This window comes from Pan paniscus, chromosome 19 (assembly GCF_029289425.2).
Source record: "Pan paniscus chromosome 19, NHGRI_mPanPan1-v2.0_pri, whole genome shotgun sequence".
NCBI lineage: Eukaryota > Metazoa > Chordata > Mammalia > Primates > Hominidae > Pan > Pan paniscus.
In genome coordinates this window covers 91,275,629-91,301,310 of record NC_073268.2, presented here as the reverse complement: position 1 = coordinate 91,301,310, position 25,682 = coordinate 91,275,629, and the positions used below count along the sequence as shown (strand labels likewise).

At 51.3% G+C, this 25,682-nt stretch overlaps 1 protein-coding gene across 4 annotated transcripts; it reads left to right on the top strand.

Moving 5' to 3' along the window:
• The first annotated feature begins 146 nt into the window (after positions 1-146).
• GGA3 (golgi associated, gamma adaptin ear containing, ARF binding protein 3) lies at positions 147-25,325 on the top strand. Of its 4 annotated transcripts, none has more exons than XM_055101486.2 (17): positions 147-236; positions 15,094-15,178; positions 15,306-15,381; positions 17,177-17,275; positions 18,324-18,447; positions 18,728-18,831; positions 18,983-19,063; positions 19,421-19,558; positions 20,198-20,279; positions 20,378-20,494; positions 20,837-21,082; positions 21,481-21,551; positions 21,786-22,105; positions 22,320-22,516; positions 22,810-22,979; positions 23,130-23,240; positions 24,353-25,325. In XM_055101486.2, exons 1-17 carry the CDS (start codon positions 197-199, stop codon positions 24,434-24,436), a joined length of 2,145 nt encoding a protein of 714 aa, XP_054957461.2. In that variant the 5' UTR covers positions 147-196; the 3' UTR covers positions 24,437-25,325. The 4 variants fall into 4 exon arrangements, with proteins under 4 accessions (XP_054957461.2, XP_003813341.3, XP_003813343.3 ...); XM_003813293.6 differs by having other exon boundaries at positions 23,503-25,325; XM_003813295.6 differs by lacking the exon at positions 17,177-17,275 and having other exon boundaries at positions 23,503-25,325.
• Positions 25,326-25,682: the final 357 nt, after the last annotated feature.

The window sequence follows — 25,682 nt, the reverse complement described above, 5'->3', positions numbered from 1 at the left end:
GACGTTAGAGTTTTTCACTCCGGGGTCCAAAGGGAAGCGCCAAAAGGAAACACTTGCCCTCCCAGTATCCGTCGCAGTCTGGCGCGGCCCTCGGTGACGGCACTCACTCCTCTCAGGACCCCATGCAGGCCCCGCCCCGTCTCAGCTCGTGCAGACTCTCGCGAGTTTTGAAGCCGCGGGGCCGGGCGGCTGCAATATGGCGGAGGCGGAAGGGGAAAGCCTGGAGTCCTGGCTCAGTGAGTAGCCGCGGCCGTTTCTGCCTGCCCTCGAGCCGCTGGGCTGCCCCTGTCTTCACCCCCACGTCCCCTCCCCGGGCTCCACGGCGTTGCCTCTTGGCAGCCCACGCCCGGTCTCGCCCTCGCCGCGAGCAGCCTGCGATCACGCCCCTTCCCTATCAGGGCGCCGGGGCCCCAGTCCGGCCCCCGCTTCCCTCGCTGCGGCGCGTCCTCTTGCTCTGGCGCGCGGCGGCGTGAACTCGGGGTCCCGTCGGGCACCGCAGGCTCGGGGAAAGGCGACAGCCAAGATCTTCGGGCTGACATGCTTCGGCGCTTTGGGGAGATTGTGGTGGGGTCGCCGCCCGGCGGTGACTCCAGGAACCCAGCGCCCCAATCACTGAGTAAGGGAGAAGCTTCGGATTGGGGCTGAGTCTCCGGTAGTGGTGGGTGCTGCCGACTGCGTTCAGTCGCCTGGCAGCTTCAGAATTGTGACCATGTGTTGGAGAAGTGACGGCTTCGCTCAGGCAGAATGCTTGAAGTGAGAATAATATTCCAAAGAGAGCGATGATAGAGAACAGAGAGCTCTACCTTTTTCCTGCAGTGACCACAGAAGCATGGTGAAATCGGTGTCGGGAACTCCCCACACACACACATACATATACCCCCTTGAACATCCTAACGAGTCAGTGTTGATAGCCTATTCTGAGTAAGGCTGAGGAGCAGTCTGAAGCTGTAGTTATAGAAGCGTATTGCTGTCATTGCACTGTGAATTACAGTGCTACGAAGGAAATGTGTGTTAACCTGGTTAGCAGGTAGTACTCTGCCTGAGGGTTAATAAGTGAACTTTCCTGTAGGCTAGACCTGGAAGCCTCCTTTAAGTGGAGAGAGAAATTGGACTGGTAATGGGATAGGTGAGATACCTAGTATTGCCTTGTTCTGAGGTCTCTTATTTAGTACTGCTTCCGGGATCTTGGAGGTGATAGCTATTTCCTCAAATTGTCTGATTTTTCCTAGTAAGAAACCCCCTTCAGGAGGTTGAGCTTCAGTTTAAAGGGGAGCATATCCCAAAAGAGAGAAAAAGTAAGATCACGTTTGCAAAATCTGCAGTTGCAGCCAGGTCATAAGGCTTCTTTATATATGGAACTGTTCTCCAAGGAGCTCAAAGTACTTTACAGATATTCATTAAATTAGTTTACCAAGTATCCTAGCAAAGCAGGCACTACTGCCATAATTTCACAAAAAGAGGACATCCTGACTCCAGTCAAACCACTTGCCCAGAAATGCCTAACTTGCTATAACCACAGTGGAATTAGTTTGCTTTGAAGGTATTAATATGGGTATTGAATAATTTAAATGACCTAAGCTGAGTTTAATAGGCTACATTTAGAGTTACATTTTGTTTTTGTTACTTGTTTTTGAGACAGAGTCTCGCGCGCTGTTGTCTAGGCTGGAGTGCAGGGGTGTGATCATAGCTCACTGCAGCCTTGAACCCCTGTGCTCAAATAAGTCTTCTACCTCAGCCTCCTGAGTAGCTGGGACTATAGGCACACGCCACCACGCTTGGCTAATTCTTTTGATGTTTAGTAGAGATGAGGTCTTGCTGTGTTGCCCAGGATGGTCTCAAACTCGAGTTCAAGTGATCCTCCCACCTTTCCCTTACAAAGCGCTGGGATTACACACGTGAGCTACCGCACCCAGCCTAGAGTCACATTATGAAATGAGAGGGACCCACTTGGTTGGGGGGGAGTCACATGGTATCTGTAGAGACATAAGCTTCACAGTTGTTATGACTTAATAATGTGAACTGTACCAGTTGAACAAACCAGCAGTTGGGGTTCAGCATCGTCTCAGTCAGGGTCCTTGTCACCCCACGTTTGCCTGAATTGTTGCAGAAGCCTCTGCTTGGCCCAGAGACCCAGGTCTCTCCCGTCCTCACCTCTCCTCAGTCCATTCTGCTCCCAGAAGCGCACTTGTGTTGAATCAAATCATTCCATTGTTGCCTGTAATCTGGCCTTGGTTGTTCCAGGCCTTTTTCTCTGTGGCTTCTACGTTTTCCTGCTCTACTCAGTCTGATGTTCTTGGTTTACCAATACACGTTGCTCTCCTTACCTGGAAGCCCTGCTCCCGTTTCCTCAACTAAATGCTTGAAAACCCATCTCAGATTCTCTTTTCTCACAAACCATCTCTTGATGACTTCAGTCTTCTTTCAGGTCCCACCATGATCAATCAATCAATGTTTAATGAGTACCTGCTACGTGGGGTGTTATAGGAGTTAGGAAGTTTAAGAAGATTTTGCCTTTAGTTGGATGGAGGTGATGCTGGAGTGGATGAAGAACTCTTAAAAGATAAAGATACAAGGCAGTGCTGGCCGGGCGCGGTGGCTCACACCTGTAATCCCAGCACGTTGGGAGGCCGAGGCGGGCGGATCACGAGGTCAGGAGATCGAGACCATGCTGGCTAACACAGTGAAACCCCGTCTCTACTAAAAAATACAAAAAAATAGCCAGGCGTAGTGGCGGGCGCCTGTAGTCCCAGCTACACGGGAGGCTGAGGCAGGAGAATGGCGTGAACCCGAGAGGTGGAGCTTGCAGTGAGCTGGGATTGTGCCACTGCACTCCAGCCTGGGTGACAGAGCGAGACTCCGTCTCCAAAAAAAAAAAAAAAAGATACAAGGCAGTGCTAAAACGCTGGCATTCTCTTTAGGGAACTGGGGATGGGGGAAGAGATGATTCATTGAGGATACTCCAGTTGAGCTAGCCATTAAATAATGGGAAAAGTTGGGAAAAAAAAAAAAACACTAGATGGTGATGTGGAGAGAGCAAACCTGTTTGGGGCACACAGTAACAGAGGTGTTTGGGAATGAGGGAAGATAAGGCTGGGAAGTTAAGACCAGATTCTACCAAGTCTCCAATTTCCAGCCCAAGAAGTTTATTTTATTTATTTATTTATTTGAGACAGAGTCTTGCTCTGTCACCCAGGCTGGAATGCAGTGGCACAATCTCGGCTCACTGCAACTTCCGTTGCTTGGGTGCAAGCAATTCTCCATCCTCAGCCTCCCAAGTAGCTGGGACTACTGGTATGTGCCACTACACGTGGCTAATTTTTGTATTTTTAGTAGAGATGGGGTTTCACCATGTTGGCCAGGCTGGTGTCAAACTCTTGACCTCAAGTGAGCCACCTGCCTCAGCTCCCTCCAAAGTGTTGGGATTACAGGCTTGAGCTACCACGCCCAGCCCAGCCGAAGAAGTTTAAATTTCTGCAGTTATCAGGCCCTCATTCCTTCTGTACTAGGTGAAATCGGTGTTTTGGTGTCTTAAGAGGCTTGATTTGCTATAGGTTTCATGCGCGTCCGTGTGAAGAGACTACCAAACAGGCTTTGTGTGAGCAACATGGCTGTTTATTTCACCTGGATGCAGGCGGGCTGAGTCCGAAAAGAGAGTCAGCAAAGGGTGGTGGATTATCATTAGTTCTTACAGGTTTTGGGATAGGCGGTGAAGTTAAGAGCAATGTTTTGCGGGCAGGAATGGCTCTCACAAAGTACATTCTCAAGGGTGGGGAGAATTACAAAGAACCTTCTTAAGGGTGGGGGAGATTACAAAGTACATTGATCAGTTAGGGTGGGGCAGAAACAAATCACAATGGTGGAATGTCATCAGTTAAGGCTATTTTTACTGCTTTTGTGGATCTTGTTACTTCAGGCCATCTGGATGTGTACGTGCAAGTCATAGGGGATGCGATGGCTTGGCTTGGGCTCAGGCCTGACATTCCTGCCTTCTTATATTAATAAGAAAAATAAAACAAAATAGTGTTGAAGTGTTGGGGCGGCGAAAATTTTGTGGGGTGGTATGGAGAGAGAATGGGCGATGTTTCTCAGGGCTGCTTCAAGTGGGATTAGGGGCGGCATGGGAACCTAGAGTGGGAGAGATTAAGCTGAAGGGAGATCTTGTGGTAAGGGTTGATATTGTGGGGATGTTAGAAGAAACATTTGTCATATAGAATGATTGGTGATGGCCTGGATATGGTTTTGTATGAATTGAAAAACTAAATGGAATAAGAGAAGGAGAAAAACAGGTATAAAAGGTCTAAGAATTGGGAGGACCTAGGACATCTGATTAGAGAGTGCCTAAGGAGATTCAGCATAGTCCTGCCAGCAAAGATTATTTATTTACTTCAAGAGTTAAGAGTGGCAGTTTGGGGATAGCACGAGGAGATATCACCTGTGATGGCTTGGAGAAACAGTGTAAACCGGCAGTGTAAACAAGAGCAGGGCATGTATGAGTAGTTGGGAACGTTGAATAGGAGTATGACTAGACAGAAGATAGTAGGGATGATGACAGGTTTTTTTTGGGGGGGGCACAGTCTAAGTTGGTCTGGTGTCTGGAATGAGACTGGGGCCTAATAAAAAGGAGCATCTATACAGGAGCTTAAATGGGCTGTACCTTGTAGCATTCTGAGGACAGGTCTGACTTCTGAGAAGGGAAAGTGGTGAAAGTATTGTCCAGTCCTTTTTAAGTTGGTGGCTGAGCTTGGTGAAGTGTTTTTAAAAGATCTTTAGTCCGTTCTACTTTTCTTGAAGACGGAGGACCGTAAGGGATATAAAGGTTTCACTGAATACTAAGAGCCTGAGAAACTGCTTGGCTGATTTGACTAATAAGGGCTGGTCTGTTATCAGACTGTATAGAGGTGGGAAGGCTAAACTGAGGAATTGTGTCTGACTGAAGGGAAGAAATGACTGTGGTGGCCTTCTCAGACCCTGTAGGAAAGGCCTCTACTTACCTAGTGAAAGTGTCTACTTAGACTAAGAGGTATTTTAGTTATCTGACTCGGGGCATGTTGAGTAAAGCTAATTTGCCAGTCCTGGGTGGGGGCAAATCTTCAAGCTTGATGTGTAGGGAAGGGAGGGGGCCTGAATAATCCCTGAGGAGTAGTAGAATAGCAGATGGAACACTGAGAAGTTATTTCCTTGAGGATAGATTTCCACAATGGAAAGGAAATGAGGTTCTAAGAGGCGGGCTAGTGGCTTGTACTATAGCATAGCCTGCCTTTGCTGCTGTGTGGCGATTAGGCCTGGTGGAACTGCCATCAATAAATCAAGTGTGATCAGGGTGAGGAACAGGAAAGAAGGAAATATGGGGAAATGGGGTGAATGTCAGGTGGATCAGAGAGATACAGTCATGGGGGTCAGGTGTGGTATCAGGAATAATGTGGGAGGCCAGATTGAGGTCCGGGCCAGGAACAATGGTAATTGTGGGACTTAACAAAGAGTGAGTACAGCTGAAGGAGCCGGGGAGCAAAAAGTATATGCGTCAGGTATGAGGAAGAAAATAATATTGGAAGTTATGAGAAATGTAGAGAGTGAGTTGAGCATAGTTTGTTATTTTTAGGGCCTCTAAAAGTATTAAAGCAGCGGCAGCCACTGCAAGCAGACATGAGGGCTAGGCTAAAACAGTAAGGTCAAGTTGTTTGGACAGAAAGACTACAGGGTGCAGTCCTGGCTCTTGTGTAAGAATTCTGACACACTAACCATGCCTAGGAAGGAAAGGAGTTGTTGTTTTGTAAGGGATTGAGGTTTGGGAGATTAATCGGACACAATCAGCAGGGAGAGCACGTGTGTTTTTATGAGAATTATGCCGAGATAGGTAACAGATGAGGATGAAATTTGGGCTTGACTGAAGTAATGGGGGCTGTCTGTGAAGCCTTGCAGCAGTACAGCCCAGGTAATTTGCTGAGCCTAATGGATGTCAGGGTCAGTCCAAGTGAAAGCAAAGAGAGGCTGGGATGACGGGTGCAAAGGAATAGTAAAGAAAGCATGTTTGAGATCCAGAACAGAATAATGGGTTGTGGAGGGAGGTATTGAGGATAGGAGAGTATATGGTTTGGCACCATGGGGTGGATAGGCAAAACAATTTGGTTGATAAGGCATAGATCCTGAACTAACTTGTAAGGCTTGTCTGGTTTTAGGACAGGTAAAATGGGGGAATTGTAAGGAGAGTTTATAGGCTTTAAAAGGCCATGCTGTAGCAGGCATGTGATAACAGGCTTTACTCCTTTCAAAGCATGCTGTGGGATGGGATATTGGCATTGAGCGGGGTAAGGGTGATTAGGTTTTAATGAGATGGTAAGGGGTGCATGATCGGTCGCCAAGGAGGGAGTAGAGGTATCTTATACTTGTGGGTTAAGGTGGGGGGATACAAGAGGAGGACGCAAAGGAGGCTTTGGATTGGGAAGGAGGGCAGCAATGAGATGCGGCTGTGGTCCAGGAATAGTCAGGGAAGCAGATAATTTAGTTAAAGTGTCTCGGCCTAATAAGGGAACTGGGCAGGTGGGGATAACTAAAAAGGAGTGCTTAAAAGAGTATTGTCTAAGTTGGCACCAGAGTTGGGGAGTTTTAAGAGGTTTAGAAGCCTGGCCGTCAATACCCACAACAGTTATGGAGGCAAGGGAAACAGGCCCTTGAAAAGAAGGTAATGTGGAGTGGGTAGCCTCCGTATTGATTAAGAAGAGGATGGACTTACTCTCCACTGTGAGAGTTACCTAAAGCTCGGCATCTGTGATGGTCTATGGGGCTTCCGAGGCAATCGGGCAGTCTTCAGCCGTTAAGCCGAGAAGATCTGGGAAGGAGTCAGAGAGCCTTGGGCCAGAGTTCCAGGGGCTCTGGGAGTGGCTGTCAGGTGAGTTGAACAGTCCAATTTTCAGTGGGGTCCCACACAGATGGGACTCGCTTAGGAGGAATCCCGGGCTGCGGGCATTCCTTGGCTCGGTGGCCAGATTTCTGGCACTTGTAGCAAGCTCCTGGGGGAGGCAGTTATGGAGGAATGCCTGGCCACTGCGGTTTAGGCGTTTGGAAGTTCTTGTGTGCTGGAGATGTAGCTGGGGTTTGTCTCACAGTGGAGGTAAGGAATTGCAACTCAGAAATATGTTGTTACTTGGCTGCCTCTACTCTATTATTGTACACCTTGAAGGCGAGGTTAATTAAGTCCTGTTGTGGGGTTTGAGGGCCGGAATTTAATTTTTGGAGTTTTATTTAATGTCAGGAGCGGATTGGGTAATAAAATGTATATTGAGAATAAGACAGCCCTTTGACCTTTTAGGGTCTAGGGCTGTAAAGTGTCTCAGGGTTGCTGCCAAATGAGTCATGCACTGGGCTGGATTTTTATATTTGATGAAAAAGAGCCTAAACGCTATCTGATTTGGGATAAAGGAAAAGGAGCATTAACCTTGACTATGCCTTTAGCTCCAGCCACCTTTTTAAGAGTAAATTGCTGGGCAGGTGGGGGAGGGCTAGTCACTGAACGAAACTGTAAGCTGGACCAGGTGTGAGGAGGGGAGGTGATAAAAGGATTATAGAGTGGAGGAGCGGAGGCTGAGGAAGAATTGGGACCTAGCTTGGCCTGGCGATGAGCAGCCTGAGGAGGAGGGGAAAGGTCAGATGGGTCTGTAGAAAAGACTGGAAAGACCCAGTGACGCTTGGGGTTGGGACTGAGGGGACAGGCGGGAGGGAAAGAAGGAGGATTTGGGAGGAATCGCATTGGGAACAGAGACTTGAGAGGAACGAAGTGTGAAAAATGCCTGGATGTGAGGCACCTCAGACCATTTGCCCATTTTTTGACAAAAATTATTTAGGTCTTATAGGATGGAGAAATCGAAAGTGCCGTTTTCTGGCCATTTAGAGCCATTGTCAAGTTTGTATTGGGGCCAAGCGGTGTTGCAGAAGAAAATAAGGCATTTAGGTTTTAGGTCAGGTGTGAGTTGACGAGGTTTTAAGTTCTTGAGAACACAGGCTAAGGGAGAAGGAGGAATGGAGGCTGGAAGGTTGCCCATAGTAAAGGAGGCAAGCCCAGAGAAAAGAGAGAGTAGAGACACGGAGGGAAGAGGTTCGGGGGTTCTTACCCTCCAGAAAAGCGGGAAAGGGGTCAGGGTGTGGAAATAAGGGATTGGGGCACAGAGATAAGAGGTCGGGTGCAGAAATAAGGGATTGGGGATTCTTGCCCCCTAGGAAAGCAGGACTTGCTGCTAAGGGTGAAGGAGAAGGGGCTGAGGGGTACTTACCCCTCCCCCAGAAATGCAGAGAAGGGGTAGAGACACAGAGAGAAGGGGTTGTGGTACTTGCCCCTCCCTCAGAAAAGCAGAGAAGGGGTAGAGACATGGAGAGAAGGGGTTGGGATACTTGCCCCTCCCCCAGAAAAGCAGGACTTGCCGCTAAGGGTGAAGGACCAAGGCAGGTGTCCCTGAGTGGTCTGACACCTTTGAAACGTGAGTGAATAATCAGAGAGGCGTCCCTGCAATGATTAAACACCAAGGAAAGGCTGCCTTCCCAGTCTGTGACCAGCGCCGGAGTTTTGGGTCCACGGATAAAACGTGTCTCATTTGTCTCTACCAGAAAATGAAAGGAATTGAAATTAAGAGAAGGGAGAGATTGAAGAGTGGAAAGGAGGGATAGTGAGAGAGGTTGGAGAAGAGAGTAAGAAGAGGCCGCCTACCTGATTTAAAATTGGTGAGATGTTCCTTGGGTTGGTGGGTCTGAGGACCTGAGGTCGTAGGTGGATCTTTTTCACGGAGCAAAGAACAGGAGGACAGGGGATTGATCTCCCAAGGGAGGTCCCGAGATCCGAGTCATGGCACCAAATTTCATGCGCGTCCGTGTGAAGAGACCACCAAACAGGCTTTGTGTGAGCAACATGGCTGTTTATTTCACCTGGGTGCAGGCAGGCTGAGTCCGAAAAGAGGGTCAGCAAAGGGTGGTGGATTATCATTAGTTCTTATAGGTTTTGGGATAGGCGGTGAAGTTAAGAGCAATGTTTTGCGGGCAGGGATGGATCTCACAAAGTACATTCTCAAGGGTGGGGAGAATTACGAAGAACCTTCTTAAGGGTGGGGGAGATTACAAAGTACATTGATCAGTTAGGGTGGGGCAGAAACAAATCACAATGCTGGAATGTCATCAGTTAAGGCTATTTTTACATCTTTTGTGGATCTTCAGTTACTTCAGGCCATCTGGATGTATACATGCAAGTCATAGGGGATGCCATGGCTTGGCTTGGGCTCAGAGGCCTGACAATAGGGACTTCACATAGGATTAGGATGGATTAGAACAGAAGTTCTAGAAGCAGGTGAGAAGGAGTGGAGGGTAGGGATAAGGAAGGAAGGGATTTAAGAAGACATTGAGAAGGAAAGGACCACAAGACTGAGAGGAATGGATGAGGAGAGAGGGAAGAAGGAGTCAAAAAAGAGGTGGGGGAATAGGGGACTTTTGGAAGGTGCACCATTTATAGGAATAGGGACTTAATAGACCATATGCAGTGGCTCATTCCTGTGGTCCCAGCTACTCAGGAGGCTGAGGTGGGAGCATCGCCTGAGCCCAGGAGTTGGAGGCTACAGTGAGCCATGATCGCCTACTGCAGCCCGGGGCAATAGAGTGAGACCTCCATCTCTAAAAAAAGAACACGCACACGCCCGTGGGTGGTCCCAGCTACTCAGGAGGTTGAGGTGGGAGGATCACTTGAGCCTGGGAGGCAGAGACTGCAATGAGCTGTAAGAGCCACTGCACTCCAACCTGGGTGACAGAGTGAGACCCCGTCTCAAACAACAAAAAAGGAAAAAAAAAAAAAAAAGAAAGATGCCAGGCACTGGGACTCACACCTGTAATCCTAGCACCTTGGGAGTTAAAGGCAGGCAGATTGCTTGAGCCTAGGAGTTCAAGACCAGCCTGAGCAACATGGCAAAATTCTGTCTCTACCAAAAGTACAAAAAATTAGCTAGGTGTGATTTGAGTGTCTGTGGTCTCAGCTAGGCTGAGGTAGAAGAATCATCTGAGCCTGGGAAGTTGAGGCTACAGTGAAGCCATGATCGCACCACTGCACTCTTGCCTGAGTGACAGAGTGAGACCCTGTCTCAAAAAAGAAAAAAAAAAAAAAGGAAGAAGAAAAAGAAATGGGGAAGTCAGGAAAAAGAAGTGATCCTTTTTTTTTTTTTTTTTTTTTGAGGAGTCTCACTCTAGTCGCCCAGGCTAGAGTGCAGTGGCACAATCTCAGCTCATTGCAACCTCTGCCACCTGGGTTAAAGCGATTCTCCTGCCTCAGCCTCCCAAGTAGCTGGGATTACAGGCGCCTGCCACTTCGCCTGGCTAATTTTTGTAGTTTTAGTAGAGACAGGGTTTCACTATCTTAGCCAGGCTGGTCTTGAACTCCTGACCTCGCGATCCACCCACCTCAGCCTCTCAAAATACTGGGATTGCGGGTGTGAGCCACCGTGCCTGGGCCATACATTTGTTTTTACACTCATTTCTGTACCAAATTAGCCCAATTATCTACTGTCTTGTTTTTTGAACTGATTTTTTTTTTTTTTCATGTATTGAACCAGGAGAGCACAGCCTCCTTGAGGGTAAAATCTGTGTCTGGAACTTTTTCTGTAGTCCCTCCAGGGTCTGGCATGCTGACATGCTGTTTACTTCATTGTCTGCGGGTGCTTAACAAAGACTTGGTGATTGACTAAGTTTGTGTTTCCATTCAGGACCCTAGTGAAGGTTGACCTTTATTCCCTTTCCAGCCCAAGTTCTTGCTTCTGCTTGTTTGTAAGTCATTTGTTACGTAGATTTTTCTTTTTGGAGATGGAGCCTCACTCTGTGGCCCAGGCTGGAGTGCAATGGCCTGATCTCAGCTCACTGCAGCTTCTGCCTCCTGGGTTCAAGTGGTTCTCCTGCCTTAGCCTCCTGAGTAGCTGGGATCACAGGTGCGCGGAACCATGCCCAGCTAATTTTGTATTTTTAGTAGAGATGGGGTTTCACCATGTTGGTCAGGCTGGTCTCGAACTCCTAACCGCACTCAGGTGATCTGCCTGCCTCGGCCTCCCAAAGTGCTGGGATTACAGGCGTGAGCCACTGTGCCCAGACCATATGTATATAATTTTTTTTTTTTTTTTTTTTTTTTGGAGATGGAGTCTCACTCTGTTGCCCAGGCTGGAGTGCAGTGGTACAATCATGGCTCACTGCAACCTCTGCCTCCTGGGTTCAAGCAGTTCTCCAGCCTCAGCTTTCAAGTAGCTGAGATTACAGGTGTGTGCTACCGTGCCTAGCTAATTTTAGTATTTTTAGTAGAGACAGGATTTCACCATGTTGAACAGGCTGGTCTTGAACTCCTGACCTCAAATGATCCACCTGCCTTGGCCTCCCAAAGTGCTGAGATTACGGGCGTGAGCCACCGCATCCAGCCTGCTATGTAGATCTTGTTTTCTCTGGAATGTTTGAGCCGTGCTGGAATGGGGTACCCAATGCTGCTGTTTCCATCCCCACATGACGTTTTAAGTCCCATGAGAGTAGGCTAGCGATGGAGTGAAGCTGAAAAATGAAAGCAGGAAATCCAGAGACACAGAAACAGATGAGGCTTTCAACAGAGACTCGAAAATAGACAGAAACCATGAGTCAGAGCAGAGCCCGGAGGGGCGGTTCGGGAAGGCAAGGTCTATAGGGGAAGCTCGGGTGTCACCTCTATGCCAGGTGAAGGAAATGTTGAGTGGGTGGGAGGCTGTGTGCATCTGCTGGGGAGGCAGTAGGCAGATGGAAAGATCAAGTCACCCAGTATTATCCCCAGAGGTTCCTTCCCGTTCCTGTGGGCGGGTGAGCTCTGCTTTATGAGCTGCCCAGAGAGCTGGAGGAGATAGACATGGAACTGACCATTGCAGAAACTAGGGCTTTTTGTGCCCGTGAGTAGGCAAAGAGCTCCCTGTGGATTTGCCATAAAAAGGTCTATCAAGGTGGAAGAAAGTGAGATTCTAGAGAAATTAATACAAGTGAAAAGTGGGCAGGAGTGTTCTTGGAAGTAGAAATGCTGTTGGAAGTCTAATAGACTTGGGAAGAAGATAACGTATGGTGAATACCAGTTGCTTCGGGGGTTGGGGGGATCCCCAAGTACTTCTGAGTACTCTGTACTCAGAAGATGCTTTTCCCCGTGCAAAAAGTGAAAGTGAGTGGGCCAGTTTTTCTTCTGTCACAAGGTGTATGACTGTTCCCAAAATAATAGCCCTGGGGGATGGGGATTGCTTCTCAGACCATTCAATTTTTGTACCCTGCAGACTTTTGGTGTTATGTGAGAACTTTAAGCACCTGATAGGAATTAGTAACAGAGCTACGCTAATGCCTGAGGAAGTTTCAGACAATTGGTGGGAGAGACTTGGCATTTGGAATGTGATAGCTGGTAGGCTACCATACAGTAATGCAGGATTGCCAGACATTTCTTTCCAAATGGCTACCCTTGATTACATTTAACTCCCCTCCTTTCAAGCTCCAGATTTTGAAGGACCTGTTAATTCTCTTTCAAGATTGAAGACAGACACCTTCTTTTCTTCTAAAGAGGAACCTAGGCGGGGTGCGGTGGCTCCCACCTGTAATCCCAGCACTTTGGGAGGCCCAGGCTGGTCTTGACCTCCTTACCTGAGGTCAGGAGGCCTGGCCACCATGGCGAAACCCCATCTCTACTAAAAATACAAAAAGTAGCCAGGCATAGTGGCGCATGCCTATAATCCCAGCTACTCGGGAGGCTGAGGCAGGAGAATAGCTCGAACCTGGGAGGTGGAGGTTGCAGTGAGCCTAGATCGCGCCACTGCACTCCAGCCTGGGTGACACAGCGAGACTCAATATCAAAATAAATAAATAAATAAATATGAACCTAAACCATCAGAATCTTCCCCTTGCAGCCACAACAGAAACACTGCCGGGGAGGCCGAGCCCCGACCTGGGAAGCAGGGTGATACACTGGGTGCCACGGGCCTTCCCTCTGCCTGGCAGCTGTCGCTACTCAGATCCCTGCAGCCCTGTTGCCAGTGAAGGAGCTGGAGTCTCTGTTATGATGTGTTCATCCAGCTGGTGAGGTTTTTTTTTTTTTGTTTTTTGTTTTTTTAGACAGAGTTTTCACTTGTTGCCCAGGCTGGAGTGCAATGGCACGATCTCGGCTCAAGGCAACCTCTGCCTCCCGGGTTCAAGCGATTCTCCTGCCTCAGCCTCCTGAGTAGCTGGGACTACAGGCATGTGCCACCACGCCCAGCTAATTGTGTATTTTTAGTAGTGATGGGGTTTCTCCATGTTGGTCAGGCTGGTCTTGAACTCCTGACCTCAGGTAATCCGCCTGCCTCGGCCTCCCAAAGTGTTGGGATTACAGGCGTGAGCCACTGCACCCGGCCCAGCTGGTGATTTTTTTTTTTTTTTTTTTTTTTTTTTTGAGACGGAGTCTCGCTGTCGCCCAGGCTGGAATGCAGTGGTGCGATCTCAGCTCACTGCAGACTCTGCCCCCCGGGTTCGCGCCATTCTCCTGCCTCAGCCTACCGAGTAGCTGGGACTACAGGCGCCCGCCACCTTGCCCAGCTAACTTTTTGTATTTTTAGTAGAGAGGGGGTTTCACCGTATTAACCAGGATGGTCTTGATCTCCTGACCTTGTGATCCGCCCGCCTCAGCCTCCCAAAGTGCTGAGATTACAGGCGTGAGCCACCACGCCCGGCCCCGTAGCTGGTGATTTTTAAAGTTAACAAAATACAATTATGAGAAATCAGAATTCAGAAAGTAATGACAGAGAGGGCCTTGTCGGGAGGGGCTCTGACACCCTGCTTTGGGCCCTCATAGAGATCTGGGGAGGGAGCAGGAGTGTTTTAAGGGGTGTGCGTCTTCAGCCTTCCATTTGTCTTCGGAACCCAAAGCCCTAAATTTAGCAAACAGCTGGAGAGTGCTTTCTGAAGAGGGAGGCTCTGGATCTGAATCAGAGATGGGAACCCATGTAACCACCCTCAGCTGGGCTCTTCAGTGTAATCACAGGTTTGGGAAGGTAACTGAGGAGAGCCCATGCCAAATATCAGAACTTTGCATTTGGTGCCTGGATTTTAAATCCCAAGGGCCCTCTGAGAACTCTAGTACTTGTGTTTGTGCTTGAACATGGAAGGCCATTAGAGCCTGGGGGTGCTAGATACTCAAGCTGCAATCCCAGGCAAGTTGCACGGTGACCAGGGCTTAGTAGGGGCTAAGTAAATGTTGTTGGCTTGACAATGATGAGCATTATGTGCAATTTCAAAAACACTTAAAGCATTATGGAAGGCTAGGTCTGGAAAAACCTTTTGACAGGTATGTGGAAAATATTCGCTGGGCGCGGTGACTCACGCCTGTAATCCCAGCACTTTGGGAGGCCAAGGCGGGCCGATCACCTGAGGTCGGGAGTTTGAGACCAGCCTGACCAACATGGAGAAACCCCGTCTCTGCCAAAAATACAAAATTAGTTGGGCATGGTGGTATGCACCTGTAGTCCCAGCTACTTGGGAGGCTGAGGCAGGAGAATCACTTGAACCCAGGAGGCAGAGGCTGCAGTGAGCCGAGATCGTGCCACTGTACTACAGCCTGGGCAACAAGAGCGAGACTCCATGTCAAAAAAAAAAAAAAATTGTGGTTATAAATATGTATTTTTTTATCTAGTTCAATCTGATTTCAGTTTCCCCAAAAACCCTTCTTGGCCATCTCCACTTGCTCAACACTGAGCTCATTTTTAATAGCTGGAGTTCCCTTTATTATCTTTACATGTTTCATGTAGGCATTTTTTTGGGAATATTTTAATTATTTGTGTTTGTCCTTTTGACCTTGATTCCACTCTAAGCTTCACGAGACAGAATTTGTTTTCTCTTTTATTTGTGACTTTCAAAATACTGGACAGAAAGCAGTATTTGTATTTGCTCTCCGACTGAACTTTTTTTTTTTTCTGTCTCCTTGCTACTGACTGTTCTACTGAGGCTTCCCTATTAGAGAGTAAAGTTGAAAGCAAACTCTTAGTGCCTAAAACTTGCGAAGAAAACCTTCCATTGCATCCTCATTGCTCTTCCTAACACTTGTCCTCTTCTTTGTTGTGTTGCAAGATAAAGCCACCAATCCTTCCAACCGCCAGGAGGACTGGGAATACATAATTGGCTTCTGTGATCAGATCAACAAGGAGCTGGAAGGGTGAGTCTCAGCACTGTGGGGGCAGCTGAGAGGGAGCAGACTGGGAAGGGGAACAACCATGGCCAAGGAGGGCCAGCCAGGTAGCCCCAGGCTTAGTGCACTGGAGTGTGTTCTGCTTGTCCCCCAGGCCACAGATCGCCGTCCGACTGCTGGCCCACAAGATCCAGTCCCCACAGGAATGGGAGGCACTCCAGGCCCTGACGGTAGGTCCTTCACTCTCCGGAGGTGGAAACCGCAGCCCTTCACCTGCCCACGCCATTCCTCATGTCCCCATAGCGGTTCTCAGGGCTCATGCCAAAAGCCAACAGAAAGTCCTTGATACAGACTAGATAGATCTCGAATCTGTTCAGCCAGCTGTTCCACAAATGTGTGTGCATTGTGCCAGGCCCTGAGGCCTCAGAGGTGACTGCAGTGCCATCCGTGCCAGCACGGCCACATGGTTAGTGTGTGAGGCAGAGGGGCTAAGGAAAGCAGCCCAGAGTCAGGGCCCTGAGCCCCATGTGGCGCAAGAGAAGGCTTGGTGAAGAGATGCTGACAGGGCTGTGTTGATAGTTCAGAGCTGGCCAGCTGAAGAAAAGAGGGGTCGGTCCAGTTCATTCTGTAGTTAAACAATGCCAGTCACTAGCGAAGGTGTCGCACTGATGGCTGAGGCCCCTAGGGCAGATCCTGGTGTCTGTTCAGACTGAGGGAATTTAAGGTGTGGAATGGTGCCTGGCCCTCAGTGCCTCCACATGCTCCGAAAACAAAGAGCAGCCGAGATCTGAGGAATCCAGGGCTCTAGCCTGACTGCATTCAGGTCCTGGAAAGAGAAAAGAGGAAATATCATCTGGTTCACATGCACCCCTCAGTCATATTTGCTGTAGAACGAATTCCTTAAAACAGTGATTCTCAGCGGGGCACGGTGGCTTGTACCTATAGTCCCAGCACTCTGTGGGGCCTAGGCCGGGAGGATCGCTTGAGGGGATTGAAGACCAGCCTGGGCAGCGTAGTGAGACATTGTCTCTACAAAAAACAAAAAAATTAGCCAGGCACGGTGGCACACACCTGTGGTCCCAGCTCCTCGGGAGGCTGAGGTTGAAGGATGGCTTGAGCCTGGGAAGTTGAGGCGAAAGTGAGTGGTGATCACACCATTGCACTCTAGCCTGACCAACATAGCGAGATTCTGTGTCAAAAAAAAAAACACAAAAAAAAGTAACAAAACCCAGGGATTCTCAACAGGGCCCTCCAGGGAACATTTGGCAGTGTCTGGAAACATTTTTAGTTGTCACACATCGGGGTGGGGGTCCTCCTGGCATCAAGTAGGCAGAGGCCAGGGATGCTGCTCGACACCCTATAAAGTGCAGAGTGGCCCCCCACAACGAAGAATGACCAGCCCAAAATGTCAGCCAGGCGTCACCTGAGAAACCTTGCTTTAAAATGCAGAAGCCAAGAAAGAGAGCCTGGACAGTGCACTCCCCCTTAGAAACCGCAGTGCCAGGGACCGCAGGCAGCACAGGAAAGCCAAAGCGTGAGTTAGGGAGATAAGCGGAGGGAGGAGAAATATCCTGTCATCTTTCTCACAGATAATAGGATTTAAACATCCCTCCCATTCCCTGCACAATTGTTGGTGAGCTTGTGGAAAAAACCCGGGACACCGAGTCAGAGAAACTTTGTCCCTGGACCTCACCTCCCTCATTGTAAAACACGAGGCCAGAATCTTTAAGGAAGGCACCTTCCAGGACTGGCATCCAGGCCTTCTTGGGGTCGGGGTCTCGGGGTTTCTTGCTTTAGTCCCTGCCCAGCTTCCCCAGCAGAGGTTTGCAGTTGGAGGGACATGGTCTGTGAGTGATCTCGTTGCTTGATTACACTGTCCCCAGGCAGTGCACACCGCTTTTCGTGATGAGCTCCTTCCTGTGGGCGTGTTTATTCAGTACTCTCTGGGTGCCAGGGATCTTGCCAGTGCCAGGTTCCAGCCCCGAGCGCACCCTCACTGAGCGCCTCTCCTCTGTGCGGCTACAGGTGCTGGAGGCATGCATGAAGAACTGTGGGAGGAGATTTCATAACGAAGTGGGGAAGTTCCGCTTTTTGAATGAGTTAATCAAAGTCGTCTCTCCAAAGGTCAGTCAGCGACAGATTCCTCGCTTTTAGGGACTTCTTTTGTGTTCATTCCCATCTCCCATCATACTGGCTTTCACTGCCCATCCAACATCTCCAGGGAGCTGAGATTATTTGTGTCTTGTCCTTAGAGAGCTAGGCCCCGGAGGTAACGGGATGACCAAACAGGCCACAGGGACCGGCAGCTTTTTCTGCAGCGCCCTCAGCCCAAATCTGACAGGTGATGTGGTAGTGGCTGTGTGTTTGTCCAGGGTGAGGGCCCATGTAGTGTGGGACTCTAGGCGCCTGGCACATGGCAGTTGTGGGTTTTGTGGGTTTTCTTGGCCTGTATCACGTGGATACGGGGAGCTGGCCTCCGTCATTGCTCCGATGCTCAGCTGGCCGTGTTCTGTTGCACGCTGGTGTGGCGCAGCTCTGGGCCCCCACTTAAAGCAGAGGGAATACTTTTCCATGCTAAAGACATTCTCATGAACACCCCCAAGATAAAATGCAGTTGTGTTTCTGGCAACTTGTGCGTGAAAATGCACTTTCCTCAGAACTCAAAATATCCACCCAACCATGGCCTGCACCACATGGGCATCAGGGTCACAAGGAAGCCTGTCTGTCTTGATGTCCCCAAGGTAGTAAGGAAAGGGAGAGAGCAGGGGTGAGCACCGAGGGCGTGGTCTCTGGTGTCAGACTCAGGTTTCCATCCGGCCCTTACACCCTGGGCAAGTTAGATGATCCCAGGCGGCAAATGGGGATGCCACCCCTACTGACGTGGCTGCTGTGCAGATGAGTAAGGTCATGAATACACTTACAGGACACTTCCTGGACAGGAGGTGATGACCTCCTGGCCCCCTGCCTATCCACAGACTGTATCCAGATGGACACAGCCACACCACAGGGAGTCCTTCCCCTCCCCACGCTGTCTCACACACACTTGGACACCTGCAGATTTTGAGTAGGACCATAGCTGCCGAGCAGCCACGCCATTGCTGTGGAGGGAGCCTTACACTTTCTCTGCCTCCGAACTGCACTTACTAGGTCCTCATTTTCTTTTGCCATGTAGTACCTGGGGGACAGGGTGTCTGAGAAAGTGAAGACCAAGGTTATTGAGCTGCTGTACAGCTGGACCATGGCCCTGCCAGAAGAAGCAAAGATCAAAGACGCCTACCACATGCTGAAGAGACAGGGTACGTGTCTGCCTGCCCGCAGCCTCCAGGCAGCCCTCGAAGGCTGGCCCAGGCAAGGAGAGAAGGGAAGGTTTGGGATCCCCAGAGTCCCTCCTGAAGAGAACAGCATTTGTCCCCAGGCAAGGCTGAGTCGGAGTTGGATGGGATAAGGTGTAGCAGCCTGCCTTCCACCCTGCTACCCTTTGCAGGTCTTGATCACAGGGACGTGGCCCTTGGTGTATGAGGAGGGGTGACAAGGCAACCACAGCCTGAGTGCACGTGCTGCCATGTCCCCTTTCAGGCATAGTGCAGTCTGACCCACCAATTCCTGTGGATAGGACGCTGATCCCCTCTCCACCACCTCGTCCCAAAAACCCTGTTTTTGATGATGAGGAGAAGTCCAAGGTAAAGGACACCCTGGGCCTGGGATTTTCTCATATGAGAGTGGGTGGCAGCAGGGGAATGTGGTTTGCACTGTGCTGCGGGGAGCCTCTGGGGTTTCCCTGGGGTACGGGTGCTGCCTCTTCCCTTCACCTCTGATTTCCTCCTCTCTCAGCTTTTAGCCAAGCTGCTGAAAAGCAAAAACCCAGATGACCTGCAGGAGGCCAACAAGCTCATCAAGTCCATGGTGAAGGAAGTGAGTGGGCCCCGGTCCTTCAGGCACGGGGTGGAGGAGCCCATGGCCACACAGCAGAAGCCGCTTTGCCCTGGACACGGGCCTGTTTTGTTCTCCCCTGCTGCCAGCTGCCCTACCTGTGCCCCGGTGGCTGAGAGTGGGAGGAGGAGCACAATAGCTTCCGCGGGAACACGGAAGAGAGGAGTGGGTTGGGAGCAGTGTTGTGAAAGCAGAAGTATAGACTGGGCCCCAGGCACCCCACACTGAAAGGAGCTTCCGAGCCTCTGTACTTGTGTTGTAGGGTAAGGTGTGACCTGGCGGAAGTGGAAAGACAGTCAAGTGACGCTCTCTTTCTCTTGAACTTCTTCACTGGGGCAGGACGAGGCACGGATCCAGAAGGTGACCACGCGTCTGCACACGTTAGAGGAAGTTAACAACAACGTGAGACTGCTCAGTGAGATGCTGCTTCATTACAGCCAGGAGGACTCTTCGGACGGGGACAGAGAGCTGATGAAGGTGGGACCGCCGACGGCAAAGGCTGCCTCCCAGGGCTGCGCTGTCCTCCAGGAGCTCAGCCAGCATTTGCTGAGCACGTGCCTTGTCAGAGACACGGGCTGTGCACTTGGCAGTGTATTCATGACCTTACTCATCTGCACAGCAGCCATGTCAGTAGAGGGTGGCGTCCCCATTTGCCTCCTAGGATCAGCTGACTTGTCCAGGGTGTAAGGGCCAGATGGAAACCTGAGTCTGACTCCAGAGACCACACCCTCGGTGCTCACCCCTGCTCTCTTCCTTTCCTTACTACCTTGGGGACATCAAGACAGAGAGGCTTCCTTGTAACCCTGATGCCCATGTGGTGCAGGCCATGGTTGGGTGGATATTTTGAGTTCTGAGGAACATGCCAGCCTGGAAGGCAGGAGGGGACTGACTTCCCCTGACCCATCCTGGTGACTGCTACCTAGACAAACATCCTGGGTGATGTGGTGTGGTGGTGGTGGCTGGTGGCAAGAAGATGTGCGCTGTGATCCCAGCTTTGCTGGTAATTGACCGTGGCAATTGGCATATCCCGGTCATTTTCTGGGCATGAACCCTGAATGAATCAGATGATCTCTAAGGGCCTTTGTGGTTTGATTTTTATGTCCGAGTCTCTTTCAGGAGCTGTTTGATCAGTGTGAGAACAAGAGGCGGACTTTATTTAAACTCGCCAGTGAGACTGAGGACAATGATAACAGTTTGGGTGAGTGAAAGAGCGACGGTCAGGGATAAGCCAGGCGTTTGGATATGTGGGTGGGAACTGTCACAACAGGAGTGAGTAGTCTCTCTTTCCTGCTCCAGGGGACATCCTGCAGGCCAGTGACAACCTCTCCCGGGTCATCAACTCTTACAAAACAATTATTGAAGGGCAGGTCATCAATGGCGAGGTGGCTACCTTAACCCTGCCTGACTCGGAAGGTGAGATGCTCTGGTCCCCAACTCTAGGCTCCTCCAGACCAGCCTCAGGCCCCTACCATGAAGCTGCGGGTGTAGGCTGGCCAGCGTGGTGGTGTTGCACAAGGCCCAAGGGAGTTCTTTGCCATTCCAAGCAATCCTCCGGCTTCCCGGAGGCCTGGAGATATGGGTAGGAATTTCCCCACCTGCTTTCTCGGGCTTGCTTTGCAGCATCCCCTGGCAGAGATGCCATTGGATTAGGCCAGAGGCTGTAGCAGTGACCTCTGTGCCTAGGGTGCTGCCTCCTGCCACACAGCCACTAGAAGACCCCTAATTATTCCTGTTCTGCTCTGTTGACCCATCCAGGAAACAGTCAGTGCAGTAACCAAGGCACGCTCATCGACCTTGCGGAGCTGGACACGACAAACAGTTTGTCCTCCGTGTTGGCCCCAGCACCCACTCCACCCTCCTCAGGCATCCCAATCCTCCCTCCACCACCCCAGGCCTCAGGACCTCCACGGAGCCGCTCCTCTAGCCAGGCCGAGGCCACCTTGGGGCCCAGCAGCACAAGCAACGCCCTCTCCTGGCTGGACGAGGAGCTGCTCTGCTTGGGTGCGGCCCACGGGGGCGTCAGGGGCATCCCCTGACAGGGCTCTGGGAGGAAGGGTGTGTGGAATTAGGAGCCCTGAGCGGGGCCCCAGTGTGACTGTTGGGGTGGGCAAAGAACCCTGAGTTGAAGGTACTCAGTGAAGTTCAGCGACCCTGAGGGCCCCAGGGCCATCCTCCCGGTGGACTCTGCCTCCTGCCCTGCACCCCGCCCCGCAGGCCCCCCGCTTCTGCATCGTGGACTGGAGGGCTCCATTCCCCTCTGGAGGCTGCCTGCAGAACAGCTTCTCCCTGCGCCTTCACCCATTGATGTCACTTGTCACCTGACCCCTCCTCAGGCAAGGCGGGGCTAGGGCTGCCTAGCTTACAGCCTTTTCTCATCCTGTTTTCTTCTCTATTGTCAGGCCTCGCCGACCCAGCCCCTAATGTTCCTCCCAAAGAGTCAGCTGGGAACAGCCAGTGGCACCTGCTCCAGGTAGGGGCACAGGATCGGTGACAGCACTACTGTGCCAAGGACCTCCACTTTCCAGCGTCATGTCTCCTGGGCTGCAGTTAGCTGTCCTTCCCCTCCAGAGCGTGCCAGCTGCAGCGGGGAACAATGAGTGCCTCCGGGGCTGTCTTCCATGCAATCCTTGGAGGGCTGCGCCCCGTTCCAGCGGCAGGCCCTCCCCACCCGCCCCCGGCTCACCACCCTTTCTGTTGCTCATAGAGGGAACAGTCCGACCTGGACTTCTTCAGCCCCAGGCCGGGGACCGCTGCCTGTGGCGCCTCCGACGCTCCTCTGCTCCAGCCCTCAGCCCCCTCCTCAAGCAGCTCCCAAGCTCCACTGCCGCCTCCCTTCCCAGCTCCTGTGGTCCCAGCCAGTGTTCCTGCCCCCAGTGCGGGCTCCTTCTTGTTTTCTACTGGAATGGCCCCAGCCTTGGCCCCAAAAGTTGAGCCCGCAGTCCCTGGGCACCATGGCTTGGCGTTGGGCGACAGCGTGCTGCACCACCTGGATGCCCTTGATCAGCTTCTAGAAGAGGCCAAAGTGTAATGAGTGGGAGATGTGGGATTGCTGAGGGTTGGGCCTGAATGTGTCAGAACCAGAGCTAACTTTGAAGGGGTGGGGGTGCCTTGTAGTTCCATCAGTCAGGCTGGAAGGCAAGGGGTGGGCCTGGGTAAGAGCATGGTCAGGGGCCTTGGGTGAGAGTCCTACAGCCCTGGCTGGCTCTCTGACGTGCTTTCCATCCTTCCCACCTCCCAGGACCTCGGGCTTGGTGAAACCCACTACCTCCCCTCTCATCCCCACCACCACCCCAGCCAGGCCCCTCCTGCCCTTCTCCACGGGGCCCGGCAGCCCGCTCTTCCAGCCACTGAGTTTCCAGTCCCAGGGCAGCCCCCCGAAAGGGCCTGAGCTCTCCCTGGCCAGCATCCACGTGCCCCTGGAATCGATCAAGCCTAGTAGGTGTTGGAGGATTGAGGTGGGTGGGGCGGTGGGGCCTACAGCCACGGAGCTGTAGGACATGCGACAGGGATGGATCCAGGCACTCTTTGCAGGGGGTCCCTTAAAGCCAGGCAGGCCTACCTGCCTGCATTCTCAGTCTTAAGCTCCTCACTGAGCGCCTCTCCCAGATTCCGTTAGGAAACACTGGACTCATCATGACCACGGAGTAGCCCTTTTCTCCTCACCGCCGGGGCTCTGTTGGGTGTCTCTGGTGCTGCTCCTCCCACACTCACATGTCACGTTCTTACAGGCAGTGCCCTTCCTGTGACAGCCTACGATAAAAACGGCTTCCGCATCCTCTTCCACTTTGCCAAGGAGTGTCCCCCAGGACGACCTGACGTGCTGGTGGTGGTGGTGTCCATGCTGAACACGGCTCCCTTACCTGTCAAGAGCATCGTGCTGCAGGCTGCAGTGCCCAAGGTACCAGTGTCTCCCTGGGGCCAAAACGGCCTTATCTTGACCCTGTCGTGTAGAGGCCTTTGCAGCCAGCAGGTGGCAGTGTGTGTGTGCACTGCAGGTTCCATCTGGGGCACCTACCAGTTCTCTTCAAAGGAGTTTCTCTCTCTTTAGTCAATGAAAGTGAAGTTGCAGCCACCTTCTGGGACAGAACTCTCTCCATTTAGCCCCATCCAGCCACCTGCAGCCATCACCCAGGTCATGTTGCTGGCCAATCCACTGAAGGTGAGCAGCAAAGAACCCAGGGGTCCCAGCCTGAGGCCCCAGCTGCCCCAGATTAGGACGTCAGGCCCACCACCTCCCAGCTGGAAGTGTTTTGACTGTAGGATTGACACATCCCTTTGCTGCCTTAGGTTAAGTATCTGAGCATGGTTGGGGGTTGCGGGGAAAAGGGACCATTCCTCTAGCACAGAGAGGGTAGCAGAATAGAGGGCGTCCTGCCGAGGGGCCACCCGGGCTGGATCTCACTTGCTGCCCTCTGTCACAGGAGAAGGTGCGGCTTCGGTATAAGCTGACCTTCGCCCTGGGGGAGCAGCTGAGCACAGAGGTGGGCGAGGTGGACCAGTTCCCTCCTGTGGAACAGTGGGGGAACCTATGACCCCAGAGGACGCTGTGATCTCCACCTTGAAGCCAGGCAGGCTGCCCTGAGACGAGGAGGGCTCTGGTCCCGTCACTCTCCATGCCCTGACAACAGTGCTTGTAGCTTTGATGTGGAACAGGGGCCCTGGGCATTTCTGCTGAGAACCAAACTGCTGCTGTGATAACCTCTCCTTTGGCCCCTAAAAGGACCTGTTTTTATCTACCTATGTGACTTGAAGTGGCCATATGCTGTCAGGGGTGGGGAGTGGCCCCTGACTTCACTGCTGTCCCAGGAACATGGACCCCCAGGCTTGGCGTAGGTGTTTGCTTCCTTCTACTGGCATTCACTGAAGCCACTGGGGTGGGGGGTGGGAGTCTCTAAAGAGAGACTGTCATGGGTCATTCCCCACAAGAGCCACATCCTCACACCTGACAGATGCACGGCCCAAGGGGCTGCAGCCCTGTTGCAATTCCATGCTTCCCCCGCCAACCAGCTCCTGCTGCCATCCCCAGGGAGGTGGCCCAGGAAGGTGCCTGGCCCAGAATAAGGAACTGGCATACTGCAAAGTCCCCAGCCCTGCCTCTGGTGGACAGCATCATCCTGGAATGGCCACGGAGTGATGAGTTGTGTGCTTGTCCCTGGCAGTGGCAGGCTGTGTCCTATGGACATCTTGGCAGGACATGGAATTTGGCCTCATGACAGGCCCAACTAGGGATAGGAAGGAAAATGAAGAGAGCCAGTATTTCCCCTTCTCCAGAAGCAGGTACTCAGCTTTCTGGGAAAAGTGTGCCTCCAGCCGTGGGGACAGGCCATCCTACTGACTACCTCTTGCTTGGCATGAGATAAACTGCTATCCTCCCCTTGGAATCTACCGCCACTCTACATCCTACTGCTTTGGCCTCCCTCTCCTCTCACCAGATGGCATGTGGTGTGGCACCTGTGGCTGGACACAGGAGGCCTCAGGATCACAAATGTTACACTAGACATATGTCCTAATGTGCTGCCCAGAAACCTCAACTGTTCCCCAGCTACTGAGGGGCACTGTCAGCGAGATGTTGGGTCTGGAGGTGATGAGATCGGGCCACACTTGAGCTGAGTCACCAGACCCTATTGCTTCAACAGTGCTTGGCCCCCGCCAGCTTGTCCCAGCCACTCTAGCTGCTGGATGTGATCCTGGGACATGTACTCCAAGCCTCCGTCACAAAAAAAAAAAAAAAAAAAAAACCACACACACACACAAAAAAAAAAAAAACCACCAGCTGCCATAGACACGGGGGAAGCTTGCGGAGCCCAGGTGAACAAGCTCAGCAATCGGACATCTCTGGGGAAAGGAAGGTGGCACAGACCACATTCCCTGGTTCCTCCCTGCCCCTTGCCAGGCTTCCTTATTCCTTACTATGGAAGAGGTCATATCCCTTCCCTGCCCCTCGCTGTCTTTAGCAAGCAGGTTTCACTGCTTCATTAGAAGAGGACAAGTCAAAAGTGAATCATTTTTCACTACTTAAGGAATAAATCCAAGAGCTTTCCAGAGACTGGCTGCTGCAGCCCTGGGAATGTCTATGGAATTACTATGTGGAAATGGAACTTTGTGTTATGCTCTAGACATTACAGTTATTTGAGTGTTACTCGTTACTATTGAGGTCAATGCTTCGTGGCAAATGGCTGTACTGGATATACCAACTCTGCTGCCCTTGTTTTGCTGCATGTTAAATAAAACCATTTTCACTGTACTTGGAATCTTCCTAGTATAGACGCCATTCACCCTGATGGAGGAAAAGGTACCACCTATGAATTCTAGATATACATGAGGACAGCCTATGATAGAACTGCCCAAGGTTTTTGTTAAAAGTGCGGGTTCCTGTATGCTTATATTTTAAGGGAACTAAATAACCAAAATGTTAAGTGTTCCAGAAGAGGTGAGGCAAGATTTCAGAAGCACAAGTATACCACCAAGCATTCTTGTTCAGACTTCCAAGACACTGCAGTCACCACAACTTTGGGGGTTTCTTTTTTTTTTTTTAACAGATATGGAGTCTCCCTATGTTGCCCAGGTTGGTCTCAAACTCCTGGGGTTGAGGGATCCTCCC